This window comes from Schistocerca americana, chromosome 7 (genome assembly GCF_021461395.2).
Source record: "Schistocerca americana isolate TAMUIC-IGC-003095 chromosome 7, iqSchAmer2.1, whole genome shotgun sequence".
Classification (NCBI taxonomy): domain Eukaryota; kingdom Metazoa; phylum Arthropoda; class Insecta; order Orthoptera; family Acrididae; genus Schistocerca; species Schistocerca americana.
In genome coordinates, this window is record NC_060125.1 from 68,490,152 (window position 1) to 68,508,723 (window position 18,572).

At 39.0% G+C, this 18,572-nt stretch overlaps 1 protein-coding gene across 1 annotated transcript in view; it reads left to right on the forward strand.

The window, feature by feature from the left end:
* LOC124621963 (acetylcholine receptor subunit beta-like 2) overlaps positions 1-18,572 on the forward strand; it is a 294,185-nt gene that overhangs the window by 201,725 nt on the left and 73,888 nt on the right. Inside the window, exon 9 of the mRNA XM_047147491.1 lies at positions 2,582-2,712. Within this exon, the coding sequence (XP_047003447.1) occupies positions 2,582-2,712 (131 nt within the window). The remainder of the gene's footprint in view (positions 1-2,581; positions 2,713-18,572) is intronic.

The window sequence follows — 18,572 nt, forward strand, 5'->3', positions numbered from 1 at the left end:
TTAAACTATCCCTGTCCAATCACGTGCTACCAACAGGACGATGCACCTACACACACCGCTCTACTGTCAATGGGCGAACTGTGCGAACCAGCTGGCCGCTGTGACCGAGCGGTTCTAGGCGCTTCAGTCCGGAACTGCGCTGCTGCTACGGTCGCAGGTTCGAATCCTGCCTAGGACATGGATGTGTGTGGTTAGGCTTAAGTAGTTCTAAGTCTAGGGGATTGATGACCTCAGATGATAGGTCCCATAGTGCTTGGAGCCATTTGATTTGTGTGAACCGTTTCCTGGACGTCTGGTCACCCGATTTAATGACGCGTCTTGGCCAGCATGTCCACCGGATCTCACGGCTCCCGACTTCTTCCTCTGGGCGTATGTTAAGTCCGAAACTCGCCCTGAAAACCTCCAGGCGCTTGAAGCTAACGTCCGTAGAGAAGCCTTCGGTGTTCCTGTTGCTGTAATGGAAAACACTTGGCGTAGCAGCTTCATAGCTCGTCTACATGAGTGCTGCGATAAAGACAGTGCTCATCTGAGTGATGTGGTCTTTAGGAAGGTTTCAGCAACATGTCTGCATTTGAAAATCGTGTACAGTTTAATAGCGGCGTTCTTTTTGTCACAACTCGTGTGTAGCAAGTGTATGTAAGTATATAATGAATTTATTTGTATTATACGCCGTACTTCGAATCTTAGATCAAAAATATTAAAAACGACAAAAAAATTTCTTTCTTATCGATTATTTGTTGCAGTACCTTCATTCAAGACAGTTATATAATGAAACATTTTTGACTTTACCTTCTTTTTCAAAGATGTAAAGGTTTCGCGGTTTGGATGATGTGAGCACGCTGCATAGAATTGTCCATATGAAATAAACAGTTTTTCTAAATGCAAAAAATGGTTCAAATGGCTCTGAGCACTATGGGACTTAACTTCTGAGGTCATCAGTCCCTTTGAACTTAGAACTACTTAAACCTAGCTAACCTAAGGACATAACACGCATCAACGCCCGAGGCAAGATTCGAACCTGCGACCGCAGCGGCCGCGCGGTTCCAGACCGTAGAGCCCAGAACCGCTCGGTCACTCCGGCCGGCTTCTAAATGCACACAGGTAGGTTCGACAGTATGCCCTTGAGTTTTATTTATAGTCATTCCAAAAGCAGTTTTTAGTTTGAATTGCAATAATTTAAAATAAAAAAGCATGAAATTTCTGTCTTCGGTGCATGGCACTTAAATGGCGCCATCATTGTGGATCTTCAGGCATCTCGGAAGCTATAAATACATGGGACGCTCAGCGTCTAAAATGCGACAGGATTGTGACTGTTATGTTGCGTCTCTAGGTCTTACGGTCACGTGATGCTCTGCATAAATTCAGGTGGATCTGAGACTGCTTCGAGGTTCGTTGGGTTAGAGTAAGTTTCAGACCTCGAGCTCTCTAGATCAGACTTCCGTTTGCGGGGAATATCGTTAAATAAATATCATGATTTCTTTAGGATTTTCGACACAGCGGTTTTAAGTATGGTTTCTGGGATTAACATCGGACTTTTTCATTGTACCTCCACAGCAATTCGCAGTAAAAACTGTACAGCTTCGCCAGATGATGTGCCGGTTCTTTTTATAATTTCAGAAACCACACATACGAGTCAACACTGGATTTGCAGTGTCGCAGAATAATCTATAAACCCTCCAAGTCACCTGAGTGATTCAGATGTTCAATTCCCTGCTTCACCCTATTAAGGATCAATATACTTTTTTAATTATTTTCTAAAGTGGCCTGTGCTCCTCCTTAGTGTTCCATCTCTGTCCACATCATATTTGATAAAAATTTGGCGGTTTAGTCATGAAAAGTTTGCAGAGTCACAGTCATGTTTCTAATATTACTATGGATTAATGTAGCTGTGGGCGGGAGGATTGGGGGGAGAGGGAGGGAATCAGCGACATTGACCAGGCAAAGATGACAGCAGCAGCAGTAGAAGTAACAGATGTAGTGGCAGCTGTAACAGCAGCAGTAGCAGCAGTATTAGCAACAGCACTAACAGCGGTTGTGGCAAGAGTAGCAGTAGCAGCAGCAGTAACAGCAGTGCAACAGCAGTAACAGCAATAGCGGCAGTAGTGGCGGCAGTAGTAACAACAACAGTGGTATCAGCAGTGGCGCAGTGACAGCAGTAGTAGCAGCAGCAGTAGCAGCAGTAGTGATAGCAGGAGCAGAGCACTGACTGCAGTAATAGCAGCAGTAGCAGCAGCAGTAGTGGTAGCAGCAGCGGCGCAGTAACAGCAGCAGTAGCAGAGTAGCAGCAGTAGTGATAGCGGGAGCAGAGCACTGACTACAGTGATAGCAGCAGTAGCAGCAGCAGTAGTGGTAGCAGCAGCGGCGCAGTAACAGCAGCAGTAGCAGAGTAGCAGCAGTAGTGATAGCGGGAGCAGAGCACTGACTGCAGTGATAGCAGCAGTACCAGCAGCAGTAGTGGTAGCAGCAGTGGCGCAGTAACAGCAGCAGTAGCAGCGGCACAATAACAGCTGCAGTAGCGGCAGTAGAGCAGCCTGTAGAGTGGTGCCCTTAACTGTGCGCGCAGCGAATGCTCCGTGTGCAGGGACAGCATCAGCGACCCCTACCCTCCAGATGTGAAGGGCAGCCCGGGTTTCGAGAGCGTTGCCACTGCCTACAAGTCAGCCCTCAACAACCATGACGACTCCTGCCGCCAGAACCAGCCGCACTCCTCAGGTAACAGCCTCCCTGACTTTGCCACACACCGCTACAGGTCAGGTAGGCACGCAGAATGTAACCAGTTTGCTGTCAAGTATTGTTTCTCTAAGATTTATTAATCTGTTACTAATAACATTCGGCATTTTTGCTAACCTCCATGAAACTGAAGAACAATTACAGAACCTGTCAAAATGAATGGTTGTTCTCAACAGAGAGGATGGATTGAGGACTAAACCAAAGAAAGATCGAAGTGTTGATGATTAGCAAAAATGAGATTAACACTCTTAATATCGAAATTAAGGAAAAAGCTGTAGGCGAGCTTAAGAAATTCTACTTTGGCAACAAAACGACCCATGATGAACGCAAGATGGACGAAAGGTACTATACCTTTGTGGAGTAATGACTAGAATATCCCACCAACGGTCGGCGATATGGAGGCGGAATCTATTACTCGCTTACATAAGGAGCAGAACGCGGATGCTGATCCCCGTGGCAGCAGAGGCCGCCTGAAGGCGCGCTTCAGATGAGGAAACACATTGCTCTCTCAATAGTTTTAAATGATCGCACACTGCAGCATGGAAAGTAATTCACACACTGCACATGAAACACTCATTTACATACCATTACTGTATGTTATTGATTATGTCGTTGTCCACTTCTATCTCAGTTTACTCTGACCGACAAGAGAAGTGAAGCACCAATTAATGGAGGAGGAAACGGAATGAAACTTCATGGGTTGAGGGGGTGTGTTGTGTTATTTCAGTGATTACGATATAGAGACAGTACTACACAGAACTTGTTAGTATGAGCTCCCTGCGGCCTGGATCCATTAACTGATTCAACCAGTAAAGGTGTGAAAAAACCGTTGTATTCTCTGCTGGGTCGAACTAGTGCGCACCTGTTGTAACCGGTCCTTTGACACTTTGGGTATTGTCACTAGGGCATAGCTGAACTACCAGCTGATACAATGCATCTCCTGTCGGGGACAGTTATGGGTATCTTGCTGGCCAAACGAGTATCTCAGCATCATGTAGACATTCCATAGAGGCACGTACCATGTATATAAGAGCATTGTCATGTTGAAAAATGGCACCTCAGTACCGTCGCATGAGGGGTCGTACATGAGGACGTAGGATGTCCGTTATGTACGTTTGTACTGTCAGTTTACCGTCAATTACTACCAGCCGTGACCTCAAATCATACTCGATGACTCCCCACATCATTACACCACGAGTACCACCGTTGTGACTCTCACTGAAAAAGTTGGACCTCTCCCCAGTTCCCCGCCGTATTCACCAACGGTGGTCATCCCTGGTAGTGCAGAACTTCAGTTCATCAGCAGTTCCTGCTTCCCAGTCGTGGAACAAATCCAAACGCAGCTGTCTGTGTTGAGGCGTTAGCGACAGCTTACTCATGGGCCAGTTATTCCCTAGACAGACTGCTACTAGCCTCTGACCATTGGCGTAAAATGACACAAAATGTTGCAAGGAGTCCGCACTCGTTCTCGGATGACAAGGGCAGATATGCAGGAGTTGCGATGTGCTTGTATGCAATATAGTGATTCTCCCTTGTGGTGATCAGACGTGACTGAATGGAACCCTGACGACCACTATTTCTCGTTCACGTTCTCATGGAGACCAACATCGAGCCAGTGTCTCATCCTAAAGTCCCACAAATTAAGATATTGTACAATTTGTACAATCGTCTTGCCAAATGGAGATCCACAATATGGCACCATCAAAACTCTGTCAGGTGCTGGTAACACTGTCTTTGACGAGTCACAGCATCCACAAGTCTTTCACAGTGATCACTCAGCATCTAATGCTATTCACACGTCTTACGTAGCCTAACAGGCCTGATAAGAACTCTAAACCGGACCAAAATTAATTCACCTCTCACAGAGAAAAGCAACTCTCAATCATTTGCATACCCGCCAGTAGCGTACGAGAACTAAGTTGCATTGATGTTTAACGATTTTCCTTCTTTGCTTCCCTTCTTTGTCAGGCAGTGTAAATACAACGAGGCTATTTATATTGCGTGTATGACTCTCTGAAATTTATCGGCTCGCAACTTATTGTGTGAAGTCACGAATGACCGCGTCTTCGCTTGTACCGTCTGAGAAGGTGTTCTGCACAAGTTTGAACTTCACTCGAAGCGTTCTCCCACTGTGAGAATTAAGGGTAATTTGTGACTGGATCCAATTGTATACAAAAAAAAGGAACAGACTTCCTCACGTAAGAAGGTAGTTCCTCTCGAAAATAATTCTACTCGCACCAAATATCGGCCACAATTCGAGAAATTCTTAAGAAGTTTCGCCTGGGGCGCTGCAGTGTGTGCGGAAGTTGTCAGAGTCGAAATCATAAATGAAGAGAATAGAAGCGTCTGAGATGCAGTTTTGCAGAGGGATTCTGAAGATTTAGTGAAATAAGAATTGAAGAGAATAACTGCTGGATCGTCTGAAAGGAATATGTAGAAATCCTTGGATGCAAGGAGGGAATGGGAAGCTATACGTTAAAACACTAATAAATGACTTCATCTGCGCTAGAAGGAGCCATAAAGGGAAAAACTCTAGAAGAAGAGAAGAAGACAGAAGTTGGAGAATATCAAATAACTGAGGACGTTGGATGTAAATGCTACTCAGAGATGAAGCAGTATCTACTTGAGAGAAATTGTGACCCAACCCATAAAACCAGTCAGATGATTATCAACTCGATGAAACTCAGTAACTGAAATGAATCCATCACAGCTGTTTCCTATCTCCATATTTGACATATTTAGTCACGTTAATAGACTGTATTATAATTAAGTCTTTGTTTCTGTGTTTGAGTATAATCAGAAAAGTACATCGAAGACAGGTAAATTCAAACACCATTCTAAACGTCATTTATAAACTAATACAGTAGACAATTTTTGAGGAAAAGCATCAGACTGTTTTGAAGTTGTTATTTTTTTTGAATAAATATGTTTTTAATACCTGCAAACTGTAAACGGCATGGAAGACATTTCTTTTTATATTTTTACCACCGGCGTTTTTCTCCATCTGTATGTTATCTTCCATTAAAATATAGTATCGATGTAGCTGACCTTCTGTAATCTTATATTAAGGCCTAAAGCCATAACACATGCATCCATTGTTGTGTACTTGCCCATTTATGGTCTGTGCTGTAAGTCTAGGATATGAGAGGCTATATTCAGAGATTCTTCACTGCGCGACAGCGACTTCTTTCAAAAATAGCGAGAAATACTCAGTCGATTTTGTAACCTTAAAAACAAAGAAGAACAGTCTGAGTTGCACTGTAGTTAGGCTAGTTTTCTCATTCATCTTATATTTCCATAGTGTGCCTGAGCGATGTATTTTGAAAATGTTTTCACCTCACCTTAACCACTACTTACGAGGGAATCTCCTCTCGCACCCCCATTAGATTTAGTGGTAAGACGGCCAAGTGGGTAACCCGTCAAAACCTGAACACAGATCAAGCATGAAATCGAGAAGAAGGGTGCCGAACTGTGGAAAAATAAAATACAAACAGTGAACGATCCAAGCTCAAGATGTTTAAAATCGAGCGAACTGCAAGAACAACGGCGTCGTCTTGTGCGGTCACAGTGTTGGAGTGCAAATCTCCCTCGCACTCCATTTTTTTCACAAAATTATGAACTTTGCGTCCATTTCATCGACGTGTCTGTTCTCCTTCTGTAGTCTTGGCAGTTGTTATAGTATAAATTGGTTATAGACTATGAGTCGTGTGGTACGAGTATATTACCGTCGCAAATAAATGTGATGGGTAGAGAGATCTGGCGAGATACCGCATAGACGTCTCACAGAAGTGACAACAAATGAAATAAAGGAATTCAAGAGACAAAACTTCCAAAACGGAACGCAAGAGTCGTAACATGTGGTACTTGTGTAGAACAAATAGGAGGTAAATACATCTGAGTGTCCTTCCCTTAAGCCTCAGTGTTGCAAACGGACGTTACACCACGACACAGACACAAATTTGAATGCACTAAACAGACACATCAATGACCGGACAGCCAGTTCATAAGTTTGTGGAAAAAAGAAAGATTATGGAGCACGACGGAGATTTGAACAGGGATCTTCCCTTTTCCAGTCCGACATCGTGTCAACATAACCACGATGGCGTGGCGTTTCAAATTTGCTCGACTTACACGTCTTGGGCTAGGGCCGTTAACTGTTTCGATTTTGCTTTGTTTTCACGGTTCAGTACACCTTCTTCGTGTTTTCATGCTTGGTCTGTGATCAGTTTTTGACGTGATTTCTTCTGGGTCATCTTAACACTAAATCTGAGGGGGTGCTATGGGGAGTTGATACTGCACAACAAAACGCACGAACAAGGAATTAGCCAATACGCTCAAGAAGAGACGTTCTGTTATTGGTGCTGAGTAGTTGCAATAAGATGAGTTTAGTCACTATCTGAATGTGTGGCCTGAGTGTGCACATTGAAGATATAAGTTAATCCAGTGTTTCAGTGTGTGTGTGTGTGTGTGTGTGTGTGTGTGTGCTTATGCGCGTGCATGTTTATGAAATTACGTACTTCTAATCTTCCCAGAAGGAATCTTCATGCTCACAAATTGAGGTGAACCCATTCAGTTTAGTTTCTTCAGCATCATCTGAGTATTTGTGGCAATACAAACATCAAGAAAGGCTTTCTGGATCCACAAAGTATCCGTTTCACTCTCACTACTTATCTGTTTCGTATTGAAATCAAACAATACTGAACCTAAAAAGAAAAATTAGAATCATAAATAATCTTTGTTGGCGGATCGAAGCACTTTCTCAACATAGTGATACTGAAATAAAAAGAATTGGAAATATTCTGCAAGCCTTAATTTACAAGACTCATCGGATTTTTACAGCGGTCTTGTGCGAATTAAAAAGCATAATTTCAAAGTTGTTGTTGTGGTCTTCAGTCCGAAGACTGTTTTAGTGCAGCTTTCCAAGCTAGTGTATCCTGTGCAAGCCTCTTCCTCCCCAAATAACTATTGCCACACCCATCCCTTTGAATGTGCTTACTGTGTTCATTCATTGGGCTCCCTCAACAGTTTCTACCCTCCTCCCTCCCCTACCCCTCCCACACATGAACACACACTTCCCTGTAATACCAAACTGACAACTCCTTGATGCCTCATAATGTGTCCTGTCAACCTATCCCCACCTTTTAGTTAAGCTGTGTCACAAATTTCAGTTCTCTCTAGTTCTTTTAGTACCTTCTCTCAGTTACGCGATCTACCTATCTAATCTTCAGCATTCTTCCGTAGCATCACGTTACAAATGCTTCTGTTTTCTTGTGCAACTGCTTATTGTTCACTTACAAGGCTAAACTCCAGGCAGTCGACTTCTGAAAAGAATTCGTAACATTTGGATTTATATTCATGGTTAACTATATCCTCCTTTATCTGAAATTATTTTCTTGCTGCTGCCAACCTGTATTTTATATCCTCTTAACGTTCATCATCATCATTTATTTTGCTGCTCAAGCAGAAAAGTCAGTTACTGACTGTACTGTCACATTTTCTATGCTAAATCCCTCAGTATCACCTGATTTAATTCGACTACATGTAATGCATTTGTTTCTCTTTTGTCGATTCTTATATAATAACCTATTTTCAAGATTAAACATTTCATTCAACTACAGTTCAGAGTCCTTTGCTGTTTTTGACTGAACTACAATGCCATCCCGAGATCTCCATTTTTTTCTTGTCCCTGATCTTTAGTTCTGTCTCCAAACTTTTCTTTGATTCCCTTCACTGCTTGCTCAGTGTACAGATTAACGCTGCTGAAAGGACGCAAACCTGCGTTTTTCTGTCCTTCATCTCTTATAACTGTCTTTTGTTTTCTGTATAGGCTGTACACAACCTTTTGCTCCCTGCTACCTTCAGAATTTCTAAGAGTATATTCCAGTCAGCACAGTCCAAAGCTTTCGCTAAGTCTGCAAGGACTGAAACATAGGTTTGCTGTTCTATAACCTATCTTCTAAGACAAGTTGTAGGGTCACTATTCACTCGAGTGTTCCTACATGTCTCCAGAACCCAAAATTATCTTCCAGAAGGTCACCTTCTACAAATTTTCCCATACTTCTGTAAATAATTCGTGTAAGTATTTTGAAAACATGATTTCTTAAACGGACACTTTTGTAATATTCACATCTGCAATTACATGATTTGTTTAGAGTGGGAATTATTACATTCTTCCTGAAGCCTGATGTTACTTCGCCAGTCTCATATATCCTGCACATTGGGTGGAATAGTTTTGTCATGGTTGGCTTTCCCAAGTATCACAGTAAGTCTGTAGGAGCATCATGTACTCTGAGAGCCTTCGAGTGAGCAGTGAAACTGTTTTCGCATTGTCATATCACCCATCCCATTTTTTTTACTGGCTGCTCCATTACTATGATATTGTCTTCCAGTTCATTCTTCTTGTATAGCTCTCTATACATTCCTTCCGCCTGTCAACTTTGCTTTCTTTCCATAGTACTGGCTTTCCATCTGTGCACTTGATATTAATACAGTTGCTTCTCTTTTCTGTCTCTCTAATCTGCCTATAGGCGGTATCTATCACCTACTAAAGCAAGATTCTACAGCTTTGCATTTGTCCTCTGGCCTTTCCACCTCAACCAGTTTGCACTTGATGCAGTTCTCAATTTTTTGACGTCTGTATTCCCTTTATCTTTTCCATTCCCGCATTTTTCCATTTTCTACTTCTGTCAGTTAAACGGTAAACATCTTGTGTTATCCAAGGGGTTTTACTAGGCCTTGTCTTTTTAACTATGTGACCATCTGCTGTCTTCATTATTTCATTTATAAAAGTTACAGAAACGTCGAATTGGTATTTCTTTCCACTGTTTCAGTCGCTCGTTGCCTAAGGCTCCTGTTGAAACTCTGAACAACTGCTGGTTATTTCAATTTATCCAGGTCCCGTCTCCTTAACTTTCTACCTGTTTGCAATTCCTTAAATTTTAATCTATGATGCATAACTAATAAATTTTTGTCAGTGTCCACATATTCACTAGCAATTATTATATACTTTAAAATCTAGTTTCGAAATCTCTGACTTACCACTACACAATAACAATGAAACCTTCCAGTTTCTCTGGGTCTCTTTCACATTGTACGATTCTTAAACAGCGTGATAGCAGTAGTTAAATTATTTTCTGTGCGAAATTCTACGAACCAGAAACCTATTTCATTCCTTTTTTCTAGCCTATTTATTAGCTTAAGTGATCTAAAATTCCACACTCCAATCTGTAGAATTCCGTGTTCCCCGTTTGTGGTAAGATGAAATTTCAGATTCTATGAAAGAGAATAATATATTCTGATTTTTTCGAAAAGCTGAAATTTATTTTCAGGAAAACAGGGATTTAATTTGAGGGTATATCCAGCTATTACCTCCTTAATAAGGGCCTAGAGGTCTAGGTACATGCATATTTACATAATTTGGAAGAAAACCATATCTTCATCATCCGAGAAATAAGTAATGTAGACGTATGAAGGAGAAAAATTGCGCCAGAGACTTACAAATTGAGCCCAAAATTCAACTTTACATGTTCTTCGTCATTACATCATAAACGGCTGACTAACTGATGCAGATTTCTGATTCCTTTACATTTCCTCATTCGAAGATTTCATTTTATGGACTAAATTCCGGAGACTTTTGAATGTAGTAAGCAACTTCAACAATGAAACGTATTTTAACGTTTCGTAAAGCTTTCCGCCATTCGTTAATCGCATATTCTTACACGACAATTTCAATACAGATCTTTCTTCAGAGCATGAGCATTGCTTTGGAGCAGAACATTATTACAGCTTTCAGTAACAATAAATTCTTTGACTCTCTTCAGTCATTCCATGCGTCTGTAAAAATTCTGTTTGAAAGAAACCGATAAAAATGTTCGACAGATACCTACGCGAAAGAATACGTGAAGAGGCATGTGTCCCTAAGGCTGGGAGTCAAAATATCCATATCATGATTATGGCCACAGTCTGTTGTTTTCCAAACAAATGTGTCACGCCCGCTCGGTTTGTTTGTGCATCAACATTTGCATGCACAGTCATGTCTGTTTGCAGAGATGCTGTTGACAAACCGAATTGGCGTTCATCCCTCTATTTGCTTTTGTAACGAAGCGGGAGTGTCAGTACTCCCTTGGAAGCAATATCTGTAATGAAGTGAGCAAGAGAAACGTTGTGCACTGTACACCAGAACGTAAACACGCCATTCCCGCTACGTTATAGATCACAGGAAGCCATATTTGTGGATTGATTTTCCGGTGTGTTACTCAGAGCTGACGAGACATGCAGTAGGAAAAGTGGAACGACGTTATTTAAATGTAAATTAAATTGACAAAATTAAAATGTCATTACTCTTTAATGAAATCGCTGACTGTTAGTAATCAGATTATCTTAAATCTGTATATTATTTCAATAACTTCTTAATCACATCACCTGAATTGTAGATATAGAAATGTTAATATCATCTAGATACCGTACTGCTGTACTAAGAGATGCAACATGTAAATAAGGACGAAATCAGTAAGCAGCTGGTACGATTTCCCCTTGGTTTACTGTTTAATATAGAATGACTTATTCTTGCAGGAAACAGTGGAAAGGTAACCAAGAAGTAATCATGTTGTCATTTCCAGTTTTCTTTAATGGGGCACTGGCAATTCAATATAGAATTTTTTAAATGAATATAACACACTTTTTTATTTACATATATCCCTATACTTGTCTTCATTAATATTAGGTGTAATAGGTTATTCATCCAGCTTCTAGCCTGCCTGTCTTTTTGTTTACTTTGTTCATTCTCTTTGTTCATTGTGTGTGGATGCTTCTGCACTCCCAGAGATTTTAGGGTACCACAAAAGCTAATGGCTATTTCTGAATCATCTGCTTACCTATGTGATAGCATGTACATTTTACAGGTAAGGTACATTTCTTTTAATTCTGCTGGTTGTTTGAGAGTGGTATAAATTCTATTGTAGTAGCACCTGATAAATAAAGAGTATACAACACTGTGATATTGCTTAAGGACGATGGAAGTTTGTAAATCATCATGACATCACCTGTTTCCAAATCACTTGATGCAAATTGACTAGCCCTAATTCATGTTCATTTCGTTCTGTAGAAAATTTTGATTCAAAGGTGATGGTAACTACGAGATTCAACCTTTAACTTTGCAGTTAAATGTGACCTGTTATGGAACTTTCCACTGTTGCTTAGATTTTTAATCTCGTAGTTAGTATCAAGGTTCACACTCAAGCAATGGTAACCCAAATAAACCACATCTTCATTACATCTTAAGGCTCTCAGAGCTCACAAAATTTTACAAAAATCTGGCATGCTTTGAACATAACAGCCCTCCACATTTTTACGAACATGAAAACTGTTACATTTAAAATTTTATACGAACATTGGTGTCACTTAACATTCCAAAAATAATTGTTTTGAACAATAAATGAATCATATAAACACATTTGCAAATTAAAAGTTACAATTTTAAAATGTAACAAACTGAATCCGCTTTCCTAATGACACTTGCATGGAAATAATGGTAGTGTATTGATCATACATACGAAAGGCTCTTTATGAATAGGTCTCAACTGATAGAGTAAGAAATGTTGGATGCAGTAAACAAACAAAATTTAGTATCATGACTGAAAGTGTTTCATTTCACATATTTCTGTATGACTATAATTAATTTTATTTGTTACATGGAAATAGAAATTCTGTATAAACTAGTTTTTAGCACTTGATTTTTTAATGAGACCAGTATTTACCATTCAAATACACACTTCCAAAAGCAACTGTTTAGAATGTGAAATGGACAAAAATATGACAACATGTAATCACTCACAATTCAAATTATTGTGCAGGATAAGTCAGTCTCAAACCAGTTTACAATAACCTTTTACCATAATGTGGAATATTTATTACCAATGGATTGAACTATATCGATTAACTAGCTGTCAGTATAAAAGAATTTAGAGTATTTCTCGAAAATATCATTCACAAATTGAGGAAACTTTTTGGAGAATTCCATTAATGTTAAAGAATATAATTAGAAAGTAAAATAGGAAGATTATGACAGAACTCATTGAGCAACACCCCATCAATGATATTGCGTACTGGCTCCATAAAGATGTACTAGAAATTCCCACTAATCTGTTGTAATGAGTGTACTGAAATTTTGTTTCATTCATATGACAAATGTGTACGTATGTTCGAAAATGATAAATCCAGGACGAAATTTGGCCTCAAAACTAGAGGCAGCAGTTGTGTGTGTGTTGAGTTGCATTTGTGTGTGTGTGTGTGTGTGTGTGTGTGTGCGTGTGTGTGTATTCTATCTACTCTATCTCCAACGAAGGCCCTGCTGGCCAAAAGCTCATTTTCTGGCAGTCTTTTAGCTGTACCTATCTGCAACTCACCATCTCTGCTGTACATGAGTAGCAACTATCCTTTTCATAATATTGTTATGTATGTAATGTGTTGGTTTTCTGTCAGATGGCCGGTGCGATGCATCTCTCCACACTAATGTATTCTGTGCAAGACTCGTCTTTCCATACCTACTGCAACCAAAATACATCTGAACCTGCTTCATTCCTTGGTCTCCATCTACAATTTTTAACCCCAGAAATACCTAGGGTGGTGAGGGGAGCACTTTGTGCCCACTTTCTTAAACTATTGTACATAGTCATATACTTTATACTTTAAAATTTCGAAAAAATGTTGACTGTTCTTAATGATTTCTTATAGCAGATCCCATAATTGTTTTAAATTTCTCAGTAAAACTTAACCTGAAAATTTAAATGTTGTAGATGATATGACTTTTCAGAACAAATATCATATTGATGTTTTTAGTATCAGGACTCTTATTACTTATGTATATATTTTTAAAATATATGTTGTCAATGAAAATCAACGACACCTAACGAATTTTTAATTTCTGAATCCTTTTTTATGGTGCTCATAAAAAGACTACTGCTTCCCTCCCTGTAAACATTATGGAATATGGAAAATATATTGATACTGCAAAGACTGTGGAAGAGATATTTTCATGTTTTTGACCCTACTTATGCATGAGTAGCTATATAAAAACCATGTTGTTGAAAAAAGTTAACAACAATCAAAGTATTTTTTAAAAAAATTCTGTTGCAGTGGGCTATAGTTCCCCCATGCCCCCTTGGTAATACATATGATGGAAAATGAGTTGGTATTGCTAGGGTTAAACGTAACACCTCCTTTCAGTACAGAACTGACAATTCCTTGATACCTCAGGATGTATGCTACCTACTGAACCCTTATTTTAGTCAGGTTCTGCTCTAAATTTCCTCATTACCCATTTTGGTTCTGTATGTCCTGATCAGTTGTCTGAGGTAACCTTTTAATCTTCAACATTTCTTCATAGCACATCATTTCAAAATCTAATCTATTTTTGTGTGCATAGTTTATTATACACATTTCACTTTCATACAAGAGTACACTCGAGAAAAATATACTTACATTTATATTAGAAATTAACAAAGTTTTCTATTTCAGAACAGCTTTTCTTCTTGTTTATCTTCAGTATTTTTTATCCTCTCCACTTTCGACAGCAACAGTTATTTCACTTCTCAAAGAGCAAAACTGATTTACTGCCTTTTGTTTCTCATTTCCTAATCTAATTCTGTTTGTATCACATGATTTAATTCGGTTACATTCCATTATCCTTGCTGTCCTTTTGTTGGTATTCGCCTTATGACGTTATTTCATGGCACTACCATTCCATTCAGCTAATCTTCCAAGTCTTATACCATCTCTGAAAGAATTATAATTTCATCAACAAGAACGTTTTTATTTCTTTATCCTGAAGTTTAACTTATTGTCCAAATACCTCGTTGGTTTCCTTTACTCCTTTCTCAATGTATGGACTACTTTTACGTAATTATTGTGCTCTTTTAACGTCCTTAGTATTCCCAGCCGCAGTCTGATTTCTGGGAAGTTATGAATAACATTTCACTTCCTATATTTTATTTCTGCTGCATTCAGAATACCAAAGAATGTATTCCAGTCAACATCGCCAACCGCTTTCTCTAAATCTATGAATGCTTCAAACAGGTTTGCCTTTCTGTAACCTATCATCTAGGACAATTCATAGAGGCAGTGCCGACTAGTGTATTCCTCCATTTTCCTGGGACCAAACTGGTCTGGCACAAGCTCGAATTCTGCCAGTTTTTCAATTTTACTTGCAATAATTCGTGCCAGCATTTGGTAGCCATGACTTACTAGACTGACAGTTCTGTAATAATAACACCTGTGAACGTCTGACATCTTTTCTGGAGTTGGAAATATTGTATTGTTCTTGAAGTATGATGTTATGTCGCCTGGTTCAGACATCTACAGCTCTAAGTGGAACAGCTTTGTCATGATTTAGTATCTCAAGTTTCTCAATAATCCACTAGAAAGGTTATTTCATTACAGTTAGTTGTATCAAAGCTTTTTCAAATTTTTGCAGTATTGTATCTCCCATCTCAACTTCATATACTTCCACTTCCATTCCTATAACATTGTTCAGAGTTTCATTTTCTGTGTATAACACTTCTGCACATAACTTTCACCTTTCAGCTTTCCCTTCTTTGATTACAACTGTCTTATTATATGAGCTCTTGATATTTCATACAGTTGTTTCTCTTTATCCAAAGGTCTCTCTTGTGTTTCTATAGATGGCGTTTATCTTCCCCTGCATCATTCTTACGTCTGAGGCCGTCTGTTTATCCACTATTCATTCCTGCATAGACGTTTTCCACTTTTTGTCAATCTAATCCTTAGGCGCCTATATTACGTTTTGTCTGCTACATTTGCTGTAGTCTGATATTTTCTCCTTTTGTGACAGATAACGCAAACCTTCATTGAAAGAAAGAAAGTTATTTGACTGAAAAGATAATTATGACAGAAACAGTGAGAGATATGGAAGAATCGGTACCTTCAGGGCAATTCTTAAGGATTCAATTTATTTCTAACAATGCTGTTGGAGGAAAAGATAACGAAGAATATGTAAAGACAGAGTGGAACACAAGACCCATATTATTATTACTATAAAAATATCAATAATATTGCTTGGGACAGAGAAGAAGTAGCTTCAAATGACTTTATTGTGGCAGATGTTAGAGATGGCTGATGACCACTCTGTTTTCGGTATATTGGTTTGAAGAATAGTCTTGCCTCTCTTACAGTAAAATATCTTCTCATTTATTTAAAGACTTATTACTTAAAGAAATTTTGTTTGAGTTATAGTTTATGTTTAGTACTGGAAGTCATTTTGATCTCGTGTTACATGTTAGACAGAGAGGACTGATTTAATTAATGAATGATGATATCTGTAGGTAGCTCACTAATAGTTCAAAGTGCCGCAAGTCGTCGAACTGCCTTCAGTCAAGCCTTGTAGTTTCTCAGCGATGAAGCTAGAAGAAATTATTTCGCCTGTAATCAAAAAGCGGGCTTCATCTGTCCACAGAGAACGATCAGAGTCTATATAAGTGCATGTTCAACTCTTTGATGAGATCTGGATGATGGCTTCTGGTAGGTGTAGGATTTTATGAATCAGGAATTGGATCAATAATGATACCTATGGAATTAATGTCGTACGTGCAGGTTCGACTGTTCTATGCATCCAGTAATCATCGATCCGAACGATCTATGGGTGTAGAAAATATCCACATGGATGAATCTGTATCTGGTTAATTTGAGGAATAAATTTCTGGGAATGTACGTTTGCAGCACAGCATTGTGTGGCACTGAAACATGGACTGTGAAAAAACTGGAATAAAAGAGAATCGAAGCATTTGAGATGTGTTGCTGCACACGCCTCTTGAAACTTAGGTGGACTGATAAGGTAAGAAAAGGGGAGGTTCTGCACAGAATCGGAGTGGAAAGGATTGTGTGGAAAACACTGACAAGGAGAAGGGACAAGATGATAAGACGACTTTTAAAGACATTAGGGAATGACTTCCGTGGTACTACAAGGAGCTGTAGAGTACAAAAACGGTAGAGGAAGACTTCAATACATACAGTAAATAACTGAGGACGTAGGTTGCAAATGCTAATCTGAGATGAAGAGGATGGCACAGGAGAGGCATTCGTGGCTGCCTACATCAAAAGAGTCGGAAGACTGATGACTCAAAAAAAGAAATACAGGAAAGAAAATACCATACTTCTCAAATTGACAGCTATAGTCTCCTACTCGTTTTACGTTGGCTCATAGATGGAAAATAAATCTCTGACACCATTTACGACGTTAATACTTGCCTAACTTCCATTAAATCGAATAACTATCAGTGGCTGCCGCCAAAAATAATTGTCTTACACAAAAACTGACTTCGTATTTAGGTTCAGTGCCCCATCTCTACCTAAAAGTGAGTTCTAAAATCTGATCTCCTGTAGGCCTGTACTCGTCTCAAACTCTGTGCGTTATAGCCAGTTTTCCTTCTCATTCAAAGGAAACATGTTATTTGGTTGTTCTAATGTATGGGTGGTCTGCTAATTGTTTGATAAGGTGTTTTACTTTCAAACAGGAGAGTTCACATATGCAGTTCCAATTATTCCTATTATATATGTTTTTATTAATGTATCACTTTTAGCTACCTTACTGTAGCTACTTTAAATGATATTATGTATTTTACAAATTGTTGCTATATTCTGGGGTTGTTGGCTGTTGTGGAAGACTTCAACACTACACTAACTTCATCCAAGGTAAATCAGAAGCAAGTCATGTGTAGACAATTATTGTATTCTCAATTTAAATGTAGCAAAAGAGTTTTATGTTTCATAGAGTCTTTACTAACTTGGTTTAAAAGCTGTGTTGCGTGAATTCACATAAAAAGCACGAGAATTCTAATGATAAACTTTGTAAGTAAGGCTTGTCTGTAAAAATTATTGACAACATTCTAAATGTTTACATATCAATTAATATATTTTAGTATTTTATGTCACTGCAGATCTCAGACAATGTACACAACTGCTGCAGTTGTACGTCTTGCACCTTATAATGTTGCAAAAGTATTTATGAACATTTCAGTTATTTTAAAACGTCTGTTAGAATTTATTGCATACACTTCCTGATATTGTAGGATAAAAAATGTAAGTCATGTGACATTACACTTGAAAACGAAATATATCACTGAATGTCATGACGACAGACCTGACATTATGTGGTGTGAAATCTTAATTTATCTTATGTGTTTCTATCTTACAATTATTCTCCAATTATTAATTAGAACATAATATGTCCCTCACCATAATCAGGTTGAAACACAGAAATACTGTGTTAACAGTGGAAATGAAATCACAGTTTAAAAACAGACATTGTTAATGAAATAGTGATGGTGTGATTTGCAAGTGATAGCATGTGGTTGAAAGAGAGTCGAGGACAGACGATGTCGAAACAAAGCTATTATATCAGTAGGAAACATATCAGCTATGTAAGAAAGAGCTTCGTCAACAGGGATCATCCTCGACTTATTTTCAATGGGTAGCCCTCTAAGCCCTGCAATTGCTAATCTATTTATGGAATTTTTCGCACAACAGGTGCTGCAATCAGCCATAAAAGCCCTTTGAAATGGTATCGATATATGGATGACACCTTTGTGATATGGAATCATGCTGAAGAGGAACTGAGTGATTTTTTGGTGCACATAAACAGTTTCAATCCAAAGATACAATTCACCATGGAGAAAGAGAGTAATGGACAACTAAATTTTTTGGATGTATTGGTTATTAAACGGGCAGATGGGACTTTAGGGCACAAGGTATATAAGAAACACACACACACCGACCGTTTCCTACATAAGAATTCGAATCATCATCCTAGGCAGAAGAGAGGAGTCTGGACA